Source organism: Bos grunniens, chromosome 25 (genome assembly GCF_055505025.1).
Source record: "Bos grunniens cultivar Pamir isolate PY7600 chromosome 25, Bosgru_T2T1.0, whole genome shotgun sequence".
Classification (NCBI taxonomy): Eukaryota; Metazoa; Chordata; class Mammalia; order Artiodactyla; family Bovidae; genus Bos; species Bos grunniens.
In genome coordinates this window covers 25,739,542-25,756,441 of record NC_141189.1, presented here as the reverse complement: position 1 = coordinate 25,756,441, position 16,900 = coordinate 25,739,542, and the positions used below count along the sequence as shown (strand labels likewise).

General features: G+C 44.2%; 1 protein-coding gene across 2 annotated transcripts in view; it reads left to right on the top strand.

Annotated features, from left to right (window-relative positions):
• Positions 1-16,900, top strand: part of TMC5 (transmembrane channel like 5) — a 72,944-nt gene that overhangs the window by 15,958 nt on the left and 40,086 nt on the right. For both annotated transcript variants that reach the window (XR_015154664.1, XM_086375539.1), the window contains 4 exons: positions 1,676-2,489; positions 5,898-6,058; positions 9,840-9,929; positions 15,017-15,116. Coding sequence is in view for 1 of the 2 variants with exons in the window: in XM_086375539.1 (XP_086231665.1) it covers positions 1,732-2,489; positions 5,898-6,058; positions 9,840-9,929; positions 15,017-15,116 (1,109 nt within the window). In the remaining variant the exon portion in view is untranslated. The remainder of the gene's footprint in view (positions 1-1,675; positions 2,490-5,897; positions 6,059-9,839; positions 9,930-15,016; positions 15,117-16,900) is intronic.

Below are 16,900 nucleotides of genomic sequence, written 5' to 3'. Positions count from 1 at the left end.
ACTTCTTTCTCTTAGGCTGGTATCATACCAGGTTTTATTTTCTTAGATTTAGTAGGCACATTTAGTTTGTTAGATGTAATAGTAATAGCTAAGGTTTTAGTAGGGCACAGAAATCCTAAATCTTAAATATATATTAATTTCTAGTCTTACAATATAAGTAAATCAATGAGCTCATTTTCCATGTAATGAAAAATAAGTTGCCATAAAGCCCAGCATTTAGCCTTTCTAGCACTCAATTTGTGTGAATGTTTCTGTTGGTAAAACTCAGCATATTCGTTGAAATTCTCTTTCATTTCTGTACGAGAAAAACCCAACTCAAACAATTGTAAGTCAAAAGGAGAATGTAATGACTCAAGCATCCAGTGGCTGGCTGCCTTCACGCATGGCTGGATTCAGGTGCTTAAACGATGTCATAGCATTTGATCCTTCTCTCTGTTTATCTCTTGGTTCTGTTCTCTTTGCTGTTGGCACTACTCTCAGGCAGGCCTCCTTCCCTGGTGACCTCTGGCAGCTTCAGGCTTATAACTTTCTAAGTCCCAAGTCCAACCAAAAGAGAGAGCTTCTCTTTTTCAACATTTCTGATAAAACTCCCAGAATTGAGTCTTACTGGCTCTGACTCAATCACTGTGGCCAAGAAGCAAATAATTCTGATTGGGTCACACACTTACACCTGGCTGACATGAATTGAGAGGGAAAATGTTACTACAAAAGAGACAGGTGGATGCTGGACAGGGACACAAATAATGAAAAACTTTCTGCTATGCTGAAAAGGTTGTAGATGACAGTGGCAGAAGGTTAATTCTTTAGCTCTGATTACTCAAAAAAAGTCTAACCCTTTTCGTTTTTATATAGAGAGAAATCTGTAAACATTGGCTGAACTTTAAAAGTGGTCTACTTGCTTCTTTCAAAAGTATCACCATTAATCTAATCATGCTGGCTCAAACTGTGAAGTTTATTTCTGATTTTTCCTTAGCTCTCACCCTTCCCATATTAGGTCAGTCCACAAATCCTATTAATCCTTTCTTTAAATTTTCTCCCCTCCTTGTACTGGAGTTTCAGTTTCAGCATCAGTCTTTCCAATGAACATTCAGGGTTGATTTCTTTTAGGATTGACTGACTTGACCTCCTTGTAGTCCAAGGGACTCTCAAGGGTCTTCTCCAGCACCAAGAATTGAAATCATCAATTCTTTGGCCCTCAGGCTTCACATCCATACATGACTACTGGAAAAAAACCATAGCTTTGACTAGATGGACCTTTGTCAGCCTAGTGATGTCTCTGCTTTTTAATACGCTGTCTAGGTTTGTCATAGCTTTCCTTCCAAGGAGCAAGCATCTTTTGATTTCATGGCTGCAGTCATCATCCACAGATGGTCCAAATGGCACCCCATCATTTCCACATTCCAGTCCACAGAAGTGGGAAGACTGAGAAAGGGAGGAATACCCCTTCTCTTTACAGCACAGCCCAGAAGGAATATATACCGCTTCTGCCCACATCTCATTGCCCACTCTCATGGCTGCACCTAGAGGCACAGGGGGCTGGGAGATATAGTCTCTATTTTGGACAGTTGTGTACCTAACTAGGAAGGGAAAAAGAACAGATACTGCAAGGTAACCATCAATTATTGCAGGGAAGACAGGGAAAAAAATCTGACGTTTTCTTCCTTTTGTTTTTCAGATAAAGAAAGAGATTGCTGAATAAATGCAGATGCATTTTAATGCTCCAGAGTAAACATGTCTGCCTACAGGAATAGCGCTTATGAGGAAGACCCAGATTACCCTGACTATTCTGGGTCTCAAAACCATACTCAGAGGTATTTGAAATCTCCAGGTCCTCTGAACAACTCAGATGAACCCAGCACCAGGAGCAACCCATACCCAGCAGAGTCCAGAACAAGTCCAGACTATCTTGGGTCTCTAGCAGAACCAGATTATCCTGGATCTCAGAGTAATCCAGACTACCCTGGCACCATGAGCCATCCATACTCTGCAGGGACAGACTATCCCAAACCTTTGGCAGAACCAGAGTATATTGGATCTCGGAGGAATCCATACCAACCAGGCTCATCTGGAGACCCAGACTACTCTCAGTTTCAACGAAATCCTGATTTTCCTGGTTCCAAAGGCAGTGGAAACTACACAGGCTCCAGAATAAATCCAGATTATCTCGACTCCTTGGGAGAACCAGACTACCCTGGAGCTCAGGAAAACTTGAACTCTTCTGGCCCCAGGGCCAGTTCAAACCATCCAGGCTCCAGAAGGAATCCGGAGCATGCTAGCCCCAGAGTCAAGGCATACATAGACTCTCTGGGAGAGCCTGATTATCCAGGTGCTGAGAGTCAATCTAACCATCCACACTTTTTTGGAGAACCAGACTATCTGCGTGCTGAAGACCATCGGAACTCTCCCAACTTTTGGGGAGAGCCTGATTACCCAGGTGCTGAGAATGGTCATGATTATGGCTCTTCAGAGGACCCGGAAATGGCCAGGCAGTAAGTGCTGGAATCTCCTTCCAGTGGGGATGGGAGATGAAGGTTAGATCATTAAGTCAATTAATGTTTAACTTAATTGGGATAAGGACACATATAATGATGATTTCCATGATCTGGATTTATGGTGAAACTTTCACGCCTACCTGTATACCTCACCTGGGCCTTGGATTCTCAGCCTGAGGCTTCATGCTCTTAACTGATAATCTTTCATCACTTCTTGCTTGAATAACATCCTTCCCAGTCTCTTATCTCTTCCTGCCTAGTCCCTGCAAAACATTTAGATCGCACTGTTTTGACCCTGCTACTTCGCCAATGAGATTAGGGTTAAGGTGATAATTATGAACCCAAACCTTTTAACCAGAACTATATCAACAGGAATGCACTTTAATCAAGAAAATCTTTTGAAAAATCTACCATGGAATCCATTTAACTCAATTATTTTTATACAAGGTGATTGAGCCACTTCTGACTTTTTCTACTTTCATCTTTATTTTGCTGAAATTATTGCCAGAATTGACCACTTTCCATGTGTAGAGCAGATTTGGCTCCTTGATCTTCTCCATTGCTGTTGCTTTCATCAAGTTTTATTGATTATAGTTTTTGCCATTGTTAGGATTCCTCTAAGGAAGTTTCTTTAAGTCTAATTTTTCCTGATTCAGATTCTGTAGATCTAAATTTTGTCAAAAAGATTTTAATCTTCCAACAGTTTTAGTCATTGACAAATTTTATTAGGTACAGTTTGAGCCATTAACAGTGTTAACCTTGGGTGACAGTTCTACCAAATCTAATTTTTCCTGCGTTAAGTTTCTCAACGTTCATGTTGCCAACAGCATGTGATTATTTATTTATTTTTCAGGCTATTTTTGACCTGTAACAAATTTACTATGTGAAATTCTAACCAATGTGAGTTTTATTTTGTATGTACTATTTCTACTAGTAATATTTATGAATTCAACATAAATCCTTCAGGATAGGCTTCAACAGTATGTGAACCGAGAGCTTCCAGATGTACAAGCTGGATTTAGAAAAGGCAGAAGAACCAGAGATCAAATTGCCAACATCCGTTGAATCCAAAAAAAGCAAGGGAATTCTAGAAAAACATTTACTTCTGCTTCATTGACTATGCTAAAGCCTTTGACTGTGTGGCTCACAGTACAGTGTGGAAAATTCTTAAAGAGATGGGAATACCAGACTACCTTCTCCTGAGAAACCTGTATGCAGGTCAAGAAGCAACAGTTAGAACCAGACATGGAACAAGGGACTGGTTCCAAATCAGGAAAGGAGTACGTCAAGGCTGTATGTTGTCACCCTGCTTATTTAACTTCTATGCAGAGTACATCATGAGAAACGCTGGGCTGGATGAAGCACAAGCTGGAATCAAGATTGCCAGGAGAAATATCAACAACCTCAGATATGCAGATGACACCACCCTTATGGCAGAAAGCGAAGATGAACCAATGAGCCTCTTGATGAAGAGGCCCAAAAACCAAAATATAAAAAAAAACCCAGAAGCAATATTGTAACAAATTCAATAATTACTTTAAAAATATATTCAACATTCAAAAACCTAAGATCATCGCATCTGGTCCCATCACTTCCTGGCAAATAGAAGGGGAAAAAGTGAAAATAGTGACAGATTTTATTTTCTTGGACTCCAAAATCACTGCAGATTCTGGCTGCAGCTACAAAATTAAAAGACACTTGGTCCTTGGAAGGAAAGCTATGACAAACCTAGACAGAATATTAAAAAGCAAAGACATTTCTTTGCTGACAAAGGTCCATCTAGTCAAAGCTATGGTTTTTCCAGTAGGCATGTATGGATGTGAGAGTTGGACCATAAAGAAGGATGAATGCCAAAGAATTGATGCTTTTGAACTGTGGTGTTGGAGAAGACTCATGAGAGTCCCTTGGACTGCAGGGAGATCTAACCAGTCAATCCTAAAGAAAATCAACCCTAAATATTCATTGGAAGAACTGATGCTGAAGCTGAAACTCCAATACTTTGGCCACCTGGTGTGAAGAGCCGACTCACTGGAAAAGACCCTTATGCTGGGATAGATTGAGGACAGGAGGACAAGGGGTGACAGAGGATGAGATGGTTGGATGGCATCACCGTCTCAGTGGACATGAATCTGAGCAAGCTCTGGGAGATAATAAAGGATAGGAAAGCCTGGAATGCTGCAGTCCATAGGGTTGCAAACAGTTAGACATGACTTAGTGACTGAACAACCAGAAACAAAAATATGGGATTTGGGTGTGTAGTGGGATCAAATGTCTTCAGAACCTAAATAGGAGGATTAAAAGGACTAGGTCAAAATGTCCTCCTTGGTCTTATCCCCCACTGCCTGATTCATTATTGAAAATATACCTTTGACCTGTCACTCCCTTGTTTATTACCCTCCATAGTTCTCCATAATCTTTGGGAGAAAGACTCCGCCACTTCACTTACGATATCCTAAGAATGAGGATGTGCTGGGCCAATGTAAGATGCCAGCCAGAGCCCAGGCTGACTGGCCTCCTCCCGCTTCTGCTATCCCCTCCCTGTTGTTGTTGTTTAGTTGCTAAGTCGTGTCTGACTCTTTTGCGACCCCATGGACTCTAGCCTGCCAGGCTCCTCTGTCCATAGGATTTCCCAGGCAAGAATACTGGAGTGGGTTGCTATTTCTTGTCCAGGGAATCTCCCCAACCCAGGGATCAAACCCACATCTCCTGCACTGGTAGGCAGGTTCTTTACCACTGAGACACCTGGGAAGCCCATCCTCTCCCTACCTCAACCCCATACTGTAGGTCAGTGGTTCTTAACCTTGGCTGATGCTTATAATTACCTAACTACCTGGGGGGCCTTAAAAATCATACAAATACCTGGGCCCAACTTTCAAAGCTTCTATTTAGTTGTTGGGGGTGAGGCCTGGGAATTGATATACACATAAAATTGAGAATCTTTGCTCCAGGTTAATTGACTTCCATAGCATTCCTTTTATATGTTCAGCACTCTCTGGTCAGCACTTTACTTGTGCTGTTCTTCATCTTTGGATGCCCTACTCCTAACTCTTTATGTATGGATTTATCCTTCCAATCCCAGGGCAGATGGCTCTTTTCCATGTAGATTTCCCTTCAAACTCTCAGCCCAAATTTTCTCTTTCCTGTGAACTCATTGGACCTGACTTCTTATATTCACCAGTTGCTACTTGTATTGTAATTGCTTATGGTTGTGTTTAAGAAGCTCGACCAGACTGTATGGAGAGTTCCTTGAGGGTCAACAACCCATGTCTTTGTCTTTGTGTTCTCTTCCCCTCTCCCATGCATGGCTGGCATTCAGTGGAATGAATGGATGGGTGGATGGATGGATGGATGACTGTCCTTACTGTGCTACCAGATGAATACTGATTCATCATTTTGGGATTGCAGAATGCTCAGCAGAACATCTTCAGTCCAGCCCCCGTTTCACTATGAGGATGTCAGCCCCTTGGGCGTCCTTGGGAGAGAAGGTGTTGATTATCCTGAAAGCATTGAAATGAAATCTGTGGGGATGGCAAATCCGTATCCAGGTGCTCCTGGCAATGGCTATGGTAAGCATTTGTTAAGAAGAGGATCATTTCCTGGGAAGAAAATAAAATTCAATGGGCTTGGGACCAGTCATTAAAGATCAGTGAGGGAAGTGGTTTACCCCCTCCTCCTTCAAACACCCACTTTACAAGGGCTGAACCCTGAGGGTGTAGAGAAGAGAAGCAGTGTCATCATTTATCTGAGCATGTTGGGCAGGAGTGGTGCCCATGTATGGAGGCTGATGGTCAGGTTCAAGCCCATGGTGGTTATGTGAGAAAGATGGTCTTAGTGTGGCCATATCCTCAGATTTTTCTAGAGAAGCCAGAAATCTGGGTTTTTACATGTTTCAAAATAACTTTTAAAATGAATAAATAAAATTCCTGTGCTGAGCAAACAAAACAACTCGTAGACTAGATTCAGTTTGCATGGCTGCCACTGGGCAGCTTTAGTTAAGCCCCTCCTAAAGGTGTTCAGATGGTCAGCATTTGTATTTTTGGAACCTGCTAGGGACATGGAGAGTTAGAAGCAGCTCTGTCCTCATGGTACTTAAAGCCTAGGTGAGGAGGTGACAAGAGCACATGAAGACTAAAGGAAATGAGCAAACAGATGGATAATATGTGAAAAATCACATCATTCTCAGAATCTGCTGTGTGTAAAGGTTTAGCTCTGGGAGGTAAAGATGATTCTACCAGTCTTCTGAGAGGAAAAAGGGGGACTTTTCTGATAGAGAAGGCCAGCTTGTGGCACAAGTCGATGTTATAGGAATTCAGAGCTGGAGAAGGGAGTGCTCAGCCTTGAACAGAGCATGGGGTCCAAGTGCTGGTTGCTGCAGATGAAAGACCGCTCAGCCCTGACTGGTAGGGAAGAGATTGAAGAAGACGGGGAGGAGGAGATGGGATGCGTTGCCACACACTCAGGAAAAATGCGGACTGTTACACATTTGCAGAGAAAACATTCAGCTGGGCTATTCCAAACCTTCATACCAGGCATTCTCAGTGGGGCATATGTATCTCAAGGGGTGAAAATGTATTGAAAAGGCCAGAAAACAACCTTCCTCTTTTTATGTATAAAGAAGATACACAAACACGTGGTTATACAGTATAACTATGGTATTAAAATGTCACGGGGGGACTTCCCTGTTGGTCCAGTGTTTAAGAATCCACCTGCCAGTACAAGAGACACAGGTTCAATCCCTGGTCCGTGAAGATCCCACATTCCACTGGCAACTAAGCCCAGGTGCCACAGTACTGAAACCCATGCACCTGGAGCCCACGCTCCACCACAAAAGAAGCCACTGCAATGAGAAGCCTGCAGATGGCAACTGGAGCAGCCCCCACTTGCCACAACTATAGAAAGCCAACTACAGCAGCAACGAAGACCCAGTGCAGCCAAAAATAAATAAATCAATAATGTCGTGAGGAAGGGCAATGAGGAAGAAATATCTTAAAAGACTCCTTAGGCGGCTGGTAATGAAAAAAAAATGGATTGAGAAACACTGCCCCCTCTAATGCAAGCAGAGCTAATAACTGGTTGGGAGTGTTTCCCATGCTCTGCAGACTCTGCTAAGCACTTTACTTTTACAATCTTGTTTTCTCTGCAGCAGACACTACTGTTCTCCCTGTTTACAGAAGGGAAAACTGAGGTTCAGAGAGAAACGTGCTCAAAGTTGCCTAGCTACTAAATCAAAAGAGCCTGTATCAGCCAATCTCTCTGACTCCACTTTACTGCTGGGTAGAAGCAGGGAAAATATGGATTGCTGACCACCAAGCTCCACAGAACACTGGAATTAAAAAGCTATTTTTAAAAGTGGCCACATAAAGTGTGGCTTCATTCTCTGGGCTCCTTTTAGGACCAAGGTTGTAGCCCCAGCATTCTCTTGTCCAGGGCTATACCATCTTGTTAGACTATGCACTTCTTAAGGAGAACCCATTTCATCCATGTATCTTCCAAGGCTCCATGTGATTTTCCTAATGCTTGGCACACAGTAGGTGCTTGAGCAATGCTAACTGAATTAAAAGCAATAGCTGTAAGGGATGTACCAGTTAGCTGTTGCCACAGGAATGCTGCGTAACAAACAACTCTAAAACCCAGTGTTGCACAATAAGCATCATTTATTTCTCACCCATACATCTGTGGGTTTGCTTGGAGTTTAACTGAACGACATTGGGTTTGGTTGTGTCTGATTTGAGTTCACAGACTCTGTCTAGGCATAGTGTCCTTCTTGACCCAGTGAACTAACCTGGGCCATTTTCATCCCATGGCATAAGCTGGAAACACACAAAGTGGCGAGCAGAAACATGTGATGTCTCTGAGTCCTTGGTTTGGAACTAGCAAACTGTCGTTTCTGCTGTGTTCCACGGGTAGGGGCAAGTCACATGACCAGTCCAACCTCAGTGGAGGTGTCCAAAGTGGAGGAAGTGTCATGTTTGCTGAAAACCAACTGATTTGCCACAATAGGATGTATTAAGAGTTTGTGGTGTTCTGGGATTTGTTTCAAGCACTTTTATACATAGTTATATCAGTTACACATATTAACTGACTCAGTTTCCCCAACAAAAATTAACTGCTTCAGTTTCCCCAACAATCCTATGTGAAGGCCTATTATTATCCTGATTTACAGACTAAGATATTGAAACTCAGACTATTAAGTAACATATGCCAGAGAGCACACAGTTAATAAAGCAGCAAAGCTGGGAACTGATCCTTGGCAAGAAGTTCCAGAACCTCCCACAGTATAATTTCGTACATTTCCATCAAAATGTGCTCCAATTTTTCTGTTATGGAGTTCATTGTTTATCATGAGTTGAATTAGACTTCATTGTTTATCATGAGTTGAATAAAAATATATTGAAATGTGACACTGTCATGTAGATGTCAAAAGTAGACTCTGTCCCTAAGAAAATCATGCCAAATTCCAGATTTATTCATGTGTCATCATAAAAGGCTACAACTAGAAGGAAGCTTTGTAATCATCTCAACAAAATTTGTTTAATTTTTAAAAGCAGGACTTTTTTATAACAGAAGTTTTAGGTTCACAGTAACATCGAGGAAAAGGTGACAGAGTTCTCAACTACCCTGTTCCCCACACGTGTGTGCGTGTGTGCTCAGTCACTCAGTTGTGTCTGACTCCCTGAGACTCCTTGGACCATAGCCCGCCAGGCCCCTCCGTCCCTGGAACCCTCCAAGCAAGAACACTGGAATGGATTGCCATTTCTTACTCCAGGGAACACATGCATGGCCTCACTCATTATCAGGGTCCCCCACCACAGTGGGACATTTGTTACAACTGAACCTACATTGACATATCATTATCACCCAAAGTTCTTAGCTTACATTAAGTTTCACCCTGGGTGGTACATTCTATGGGTTTCAACAAATATATAATGACTTGTATCCATCATAAGGGTATCCTACCGAGTATTTTCACTGTCCTAAACTCCTCTGAAGCTTCCCAGGTGGCGCTAGAGGTAAAGAACCTGTCTACCAATGCTGGAGACAGAGACGTGGGTTTGATTGCTGGGTCAGGAAGATTCCTTGGAGGAGGAAACGGCAACTCACTCCAGTATCTTTGCCTGGAGAATCCCATGGACAGAGGAGCCTAGTGGGCTACAGTCCATGGGGTCACAAACAGTGGGACATAACTGAAGCAACTTAGCACACAAACCCCTCTGAGCTCCATCTATTCATCCCTCCAGACAAGTATTTTTCAAACTCTGAGTTATGGCCCACTAACAAGGTCCTGCTGACCATTGTGTGCTCAGTAGTAACTAGTGTGGGGTTAATTGTCTTGTCTCTTCATTCCAGTGAATCCTGCTTATGTGGGTGATGAAGGTCCTGGCCCAGCTTATGGAGACCCACCCTTGTCTGGACATGATTGGCTCAGTTCACCCCAAGGTAAGGCTTCAGTGGACAGTGACCAAAAGCATCCGTCCTGCAGAAGGAGCCTGTTCAAGGCAATGCAGACATTGCCACTGCCTCTTGGCCTCTGGTGTAGTAACTGACGCAGCACTTCCTTAATTTATCACAATAGGTTTTATTCTAAACATGCAGAGTTTTTTTCTCCTTTAGATATCAAGGTGTCTTCGCTAGGACTCTTTTGGTTGCAAGTGACGGAAAGCCAGCTCACCCAGGCCCAAGGCTTGTGCTGTGGGAAGGATGTGGGTAAACAAAGAAGAGAAGGTAGAATTACCTTCCAGCACTTTAGTACAGAGCCTGGCATGGCACATAGCAGGTGCTCAGAGGTATTTGTTGGATGAGTCACAGGAACCAGGGCCTCTGGGTCTGAAGCCAGGAGCTCAGGGCCATCTGGACTCTCTTTTTCTCCATCTATCTCACAGACAGCTTCTCTTTAAGCTTCACCTCATTCATCTCAACTAGTCAGGCCTTCTCTGCAGCCAGGGAGCTTGACAGGAGACACACACACAGCTCAGCGGTCTCGGGGGAAATCTTCCTTTCTTTCCAGGCCTGTCGGTCATTATTGAGAAACCTCTCTCCAGCCCCATTTGGGACACATGTCTATACATGAACCAGTCACTTTTACGTAGGAAGGAAGGCTGGGTCACATGTCCATCCCATGGCTAATACTTGTATTGGTGAGGTGGCATTGCCTTGATCAAAATTTTTCTGAATAATCATAGAATTATTATGATAGTGGAGGATAGGGGCAATCAGCTTGAAGAAGGCTTTGAAATCAGTTAGGAAGCTCTGTAAGGATCGCTGTGTGCTGTGAGGAAGGTCTGATCAGAGGCAGAGGCCTAGGAAATAAAAAAGCATCAGAGGAGAGAGGCCAGGGAATGCTGGAAGCTAGAGGCAAACCTGTGAATACCAAGGAATAAATCAAAGACATCCTCTGTGTAACAACACATATTGTCGGGGCCCGTGACTTGAAACCATCTCTCACCTTCTGACACCCGACCCTGTAGCTTCACTCTTTAAGAGGCTTCTTAAGAAGGCCTGTATCTTTCAAGAGGTTGGTGTTGCCACTTGGGAGAGAAAACCATGGGGATATAAACAATCATGCTCTCTGTCTGTCTTCCACAAGAGCAGGGAATGGCTTTAACTACTGGGGAAAAGAAATGCCTTCACACCTCTTAAGATGCTCTGTGGCCAATATGAAGATTAGTGCCTCTAGGTGGACGAGGAGTCCCCAGAAGGCAGAGAGAAGTAAGGAAATAGAGGACCCAGAGATGAACCTGGGTTTCTCTACCATTTCGCTTTACTAATTCTGATTCTCAAATCATTTACAATTAATTGATGGACAGTCTTCTGATAGAGTGTCCCTTTGGTGGATCATGCTAGCAGCTAGGAAGTGCCTGGTGCATAGTAGGTACTCACAAATATTCATTTATGAATGAAGGATGTAGTGAATGATACATCAGCATCTGCTTACAGGAAACGACCAGGGTGAAGTAATTAAGGCACTGTGCTTTGGGACCAGACAGACTTCGGTTTGATCCTGAGTTCTTCTACTTGCTGGTTTTGTGGCCTTAAGCAAATTACCTTTTTGGGCCTCAGTTTTCTTAGTTACAAAATAGGGTTTATTACAGTACTTACTTCATGGGGTGATATTGAAAATCAAACAATATATTCTATTTAAAGTAGTTGGCCTGCAGGTACTGTTACTGATAGTTATCATTTATTGTTTTTTACAAGGAACTTTTTTTTGCAGCTGCGCTGGGTCTTTGTAGGTGTGTTCAGGCTTTCTCTAGTTGCAGCCGGGGGCACAGCTCTCTAGTTCTGGTGCACAGGCTCAGTTGCTGCACGGCATGTGGCATCTTCCTGGACTAGGGATTGAACCCATGTCCCCTGCATTAGCAGGCAGATTCCCAATACGAGTAATTATCATTGGTGTGGGGAGAAGGAAAGAGTTCTATTATTAGTCCAGTCCTGCCATTTAATGAGAGTATGATTAGGAGGGAGTTTATTCATTCCTTTGCACCTCAATTTCTCCAACTATTAAATAAACGGCACGGTGATTTCCAGATCAGGTCTGCTGGGTAGGGACTGCGTCCAGGTGCCCAGCACTGACATAGGACAGTGGTTTAGCAATAAAGGGATTTATTTTCCCCTTGTGACAAGAAGTATGCCAGGAGCGAGTCCAGAGTTTTCATGGTACCTCTGCCCATGATACTGTCAACGCCCGGAGCTCCTTCTGAAGCGTCTTTTCCCATGACCCTTGGCCGGTGAACGTTTTACCCTCTTGTTTTCCAAATGGCTGTATCTGGTCAGAAAGAAGGTGAAATGGTGAAATGCCAAAGGTTAAATCAGGCAAACTTTCACCCATTAAAGAGCGTTAACGGAAGCCACAACCTTGTTGACTAGAATGGGGTCACAGATCCATCCTAGGCTGCAAACGGAGCCACCCTTTGCCACGAAGGAAGCTGGGAGAGTTTTAACTGAGCGCAGTGGCTGCACAGCAAAGGAGGCATCTGCTGATGTGAGAGAAAGAGAGAATGGGTGTGGGAAGCAGACAGACAGCAGTGGGGCCACCCAGGCAGTCAGGAGAGAGCAGCTGTTTCTCTCCTGGATTTATATAGGCACATAAAACCAAAAATATAACATAAGTCTTGGACCAGAGGCACCAGTTAAAGTGAAGACCTTGCCCTTTGACTGAATCATTTAGAAGAATCTCTGCCTTCTGTTTCTAGAATCCTATTGCTTTAATAAAGAATTCTGTTTCTGGCCTTTTACCTAGCTACTGGGACAGAATCTGCACAGGAAAACAACTCCTCTTCTCAGGGATCCCCCTCTGGTGTAGATGTGGGGAGCTGTACTGTGATTTGTGGGGGACTGGTTTTGTCCATCTCATCCTGGCATTAAAAACTGTGAATGGGGCAGCTCTCTGTCAACAATGCCAGTGTGACTGCTATGTGAGGTCTTGGGAAGCTCACCTTGGTGGGACCTAAGGCTTGGGGGAACGAGAGATGCTTTCTGGTGGTCAAGTGAATGAAATCATTGTCGAGGTTGAGCATGTCCCGTCTGGGATCCAAAGCCATCCATCTTCAAGTCAGATTGTTCCAGAAAAGACACCGGTGAACTCAAACTCCATCCTGGTCTCCTCCATTTCTGAGAGTGATGTGACAGACTCTCAGATTTTCAGCAATCGGAATGACAAAAAGGGCAAGCAGTTATTACAATTTGCAACACCTTTGAAGGAATCGTTTGCTCTGACCCTTCATAACTCAGAAAACGAAGGCTTAGATACCCCTTATACTTCACACGAGAACATCCAAGGTGAGACCCTGGGGCAAAGGAGTTAGGATGGGAGCAACCCCTTCCGAATTGCCCACAAGGCTGTGGTTTTAAAACACTGAATAGGGCAAAGGCTTGATAGATGACCTGAGGGTGCTTGGGACTCGGAAGGGGTCACTTTGAGAGGATCTGACACCTAAGAAGGAGTTTTACCTTGATCGAGCTCATTTCATGTGCCTGGTGTTCTGCCTTTTTGTTATCCATCGAATTTAGTTTTATTTGCCTGCCACTCTCTGCACGTGTGATAGAGGCACACCTGTCATTTCCATTTGCTGAGAGACTGAGGCTCAAGGAAATTAAAGATCTGGGGTCAAATGCAGGTCTGCCTGATTCCCAAGCCTGACACCTTAACCACTGTCCCGAACAGCTTTGCACCCAATCCCTAGGTTCAAGTATCATGGGATGCCTCTATTTATCAAGTCCTCCGTGAAACCAGGTCTTAACTGAGACCCTCCCTTGCCTTGCAGCTCCTAACATCAAACACTGGTTTCCCAGATGCTGTTTCTCTTTCATCCCGTAATACTCCAGGCATGAAGTCCAGCCATTCTCAGTGACTTCTAAGAAGGGAGGGAAAAAAAAATCTATTCACACCAAAGCATTTTATGAGTTTGGCTCCTTTGTTGAAAGATGGGGCGTCTCTTGTCACATTGCTGTCTCCCCGAATTTCTGGGCTTTTTTCCTCCTTCACCTTTATTCCTCTATCTGTCCCCTTTTCCCTCTCAGGAGATGCTCAAATTCCTCATCTTCAGCCAAGTGATGTGGAGGCCCTCTTCTGGGAATTCTCCCTCTGCCTCAGCTGTGTCATTGAGAGGAGGAGAGGTTCCATGCAGCTCAACAACAGGGCCGGGAGCCAGCTGCTCCTGCCATGGGCCCAGTGACCCCCGCTGCTCCCTCCTGTTATGGATGGGGCACAGTGCCATGCAGACACAACCCACCCAGAGGGAGAAGGCACTGCCTTTTCCTTGTTTTTTGAGTCTTGCTTTTTTGAGGAGGAAGAAACCTTTTTCATGCAACCCCTCAGCAGACCACCTCCCATGTTTGCCAATGTTTCATATGCCTGGAGCTAAACAGGTCACCTGCTGGGGGCTGGGGCCATCGAGATAGGCTCAGACTCACAGGGACCTGCCTGCTGGAGATGGGCCCTGGAGATGAGAACCTGGAGATGAACCCCACCCTGCAGAAGCCCAGGACCGTGGGAGGGAGGTGGGTAGATGCCTAACCTGAATTGGGATCCTATTAAAAAAGGAGAGATGACTGTGGGGTAGGTGATCACAGCATCTGCCATGTGGACCCAAAGTGTGAATCTGAGTTCTCAGGAGAAGGGAGGAGGACATTCCAGGGTGAAAGACCAGAAGATAACAGTCAAGAAGAGTAAAGAAGATGCTTGGGCCTGGAGCTCAGAGGGGCAAGAGAAAGCCGTGCAGAAAATTACAGAGAGAAAAGAGCCAGGCTGAACACACGTTCTGGCTTTGCTGAATGTACCGTGTCATAGGAAAAAGGAAAACATGGAGTTGGAATTGCATACGAACTGTCACGTGCTTTGGCTTTGCGATGTCACATGTATATGCACCATCTTCTTGTTTTTATTTGTGACTTTTTGGCTCACTGAGTCTGCATATTCTTTCCTGTGCACTCATAAAAACATGCTCTAGATCTTTAGCACCATATTTTCAAATGCTATTATTCTGTTAAAATAAAAAAAAATTAATCTCCATTTTTTCTTCCTGCAGGACAAGAGTTAATCGAGTCTCTGATACCCATGACATCTAGAGACAGAATTAAAGCCATTAGGAATCAGCCAAGGACCATGGAAGAAAAAAGGAACCTTAGGTATGGACCAAATGGTTTTTTCCTTGCACAGATTTCATGGAAACCTTAGTCTTCTACCTTTGTCTTACATCAGAAAGATAAGAAATAAACGCAAGGGAAGAGGCAATCTTCCTACCGAAGAATTCCACGTAATGGGAGTTGGTCACCTGGACTGTGGGCTGTGCTTAGTCACCTGCTTCTAGAGAGTGGAGGACGGAAAGAGGGGGACATTGATTTCTGGGGTGAAGTCTGGCTAATCCCACCTGGGCCAGATGCTCAAGGCTAACATCCCCGGAGATAAGTCATGTGATCAGAGAGTCACCTCTGTGTGTGTGCGTGCATGCGTGCTTAGTCATGTCTGACTCTTTGTGACCCCATGGACTGTAGCCCACCAGGCTCCTCTGTCCATGAAATTCTCCAGGCAAGAATATTGGAATGTGTTGCCATTTCCTTCTCCAGAGGATCTTTCCAACCCAGGGACTGAACCTGTGTCTCTGCGTCTCCTGAATGGGAAGGCGTGTTCTTTGCCAGCTGAGCCACCTGGGAAGCCCCCCACCCCCGTGTACTCTCTCCTAAAACCCACAACCCTAGTCTAACCAGAGGAAAAAAGCAGAGAAACCCTAATCAAGGGACAGTCTTCATAGTATCTGAGCAGTATTCTTCAAAACTGTCAAGGTCATCAAAAAGAAGGAAAGTTTGAGACAAGGTCAGACTGGAGGGTTCTAAAGAGACATGACTACTAATGCGATGTGGTGTCCTGGATGGGTCCTGGAATAGAAAATGGAAATGGAAAAACCAGTCAAGTCAGAACAGTCTGGACTTTAGGTAAAAGTTACACACCAATGTTGGTTCCTTAGTTGCAACTAACCTACCTTGGAAATGTAAGATGTTAGCAGAGGAAATGGTGAGTAGGAGATGGGGGTTTTCTGTATTGTTTTTGTAACTTCTCTGTAAATTTTAAACTCCTCTTAGAAAAAAGGTGTGTGTAAGGGAAGAGTTCCCTGGTGAGCCGGTGGTTAGGACTTGGCACTTTGACTGCTGTGACCTGGGTTCAGTGCCTGGTAGGGGAACTAAGATCCTGCAAGCCACGCTGTCGCAGGCAGGGGCAGGGGTGGAGGTTGGGGTTACAGAAAACTAAAACAAACAAAACCTCAGAAGCTTTCTAAGCCCAGGGGTTCAAAAGCAAGAGCGAGGGCTGTTTAAGTCTTCAGCCCTTCTTACATTTATCACTTCTCAGAATTTTACTTTTTGCAATTTGTTGGAGTTGACAGGGCTTCCCAAGTAGTAAAGAATTCGCCTGCCAGTGCAGGAGACAAAAGAGAAAAAGTTTCATTCCCTGGATCAGGAAGATCCTTTGGAGAAGGAAATGGCAACCCACTCCAGTATTCTTGCCTCGAAAATTTCATGGATAGAGGAGCCTGGCGGGCTACAGTCAATGGGGTCACAAAGATTGGACATGGCTGAACACGAGCACAAGGAGCTGGTAGTAGAGTAGATGCAATTGCTAATAAATAATTGTATATATGTAAATAAATGATGCAATTGTTCTGAGGTCCAGAGTCTGGCAGGGAAAGTAGATTGGTCAACAAGTAACTTATAAATGATAGAAAGAATATCAGGCCAAATCAAGGGAGAAGGAGATTGCAGGGGGAGGACTAGGAGATAACAGGACTAGAGATAACGGTCCACATGGGCAAAGTAGAGGACGTCTGTGAACTGAGCTTTGAAAGATGGTGTTGTGGGTGTGGGCCTTTGGCTGGGCCAAAGAAAAGAGCCCAGAGCAAAGAAGATGTAATGAGTTCATG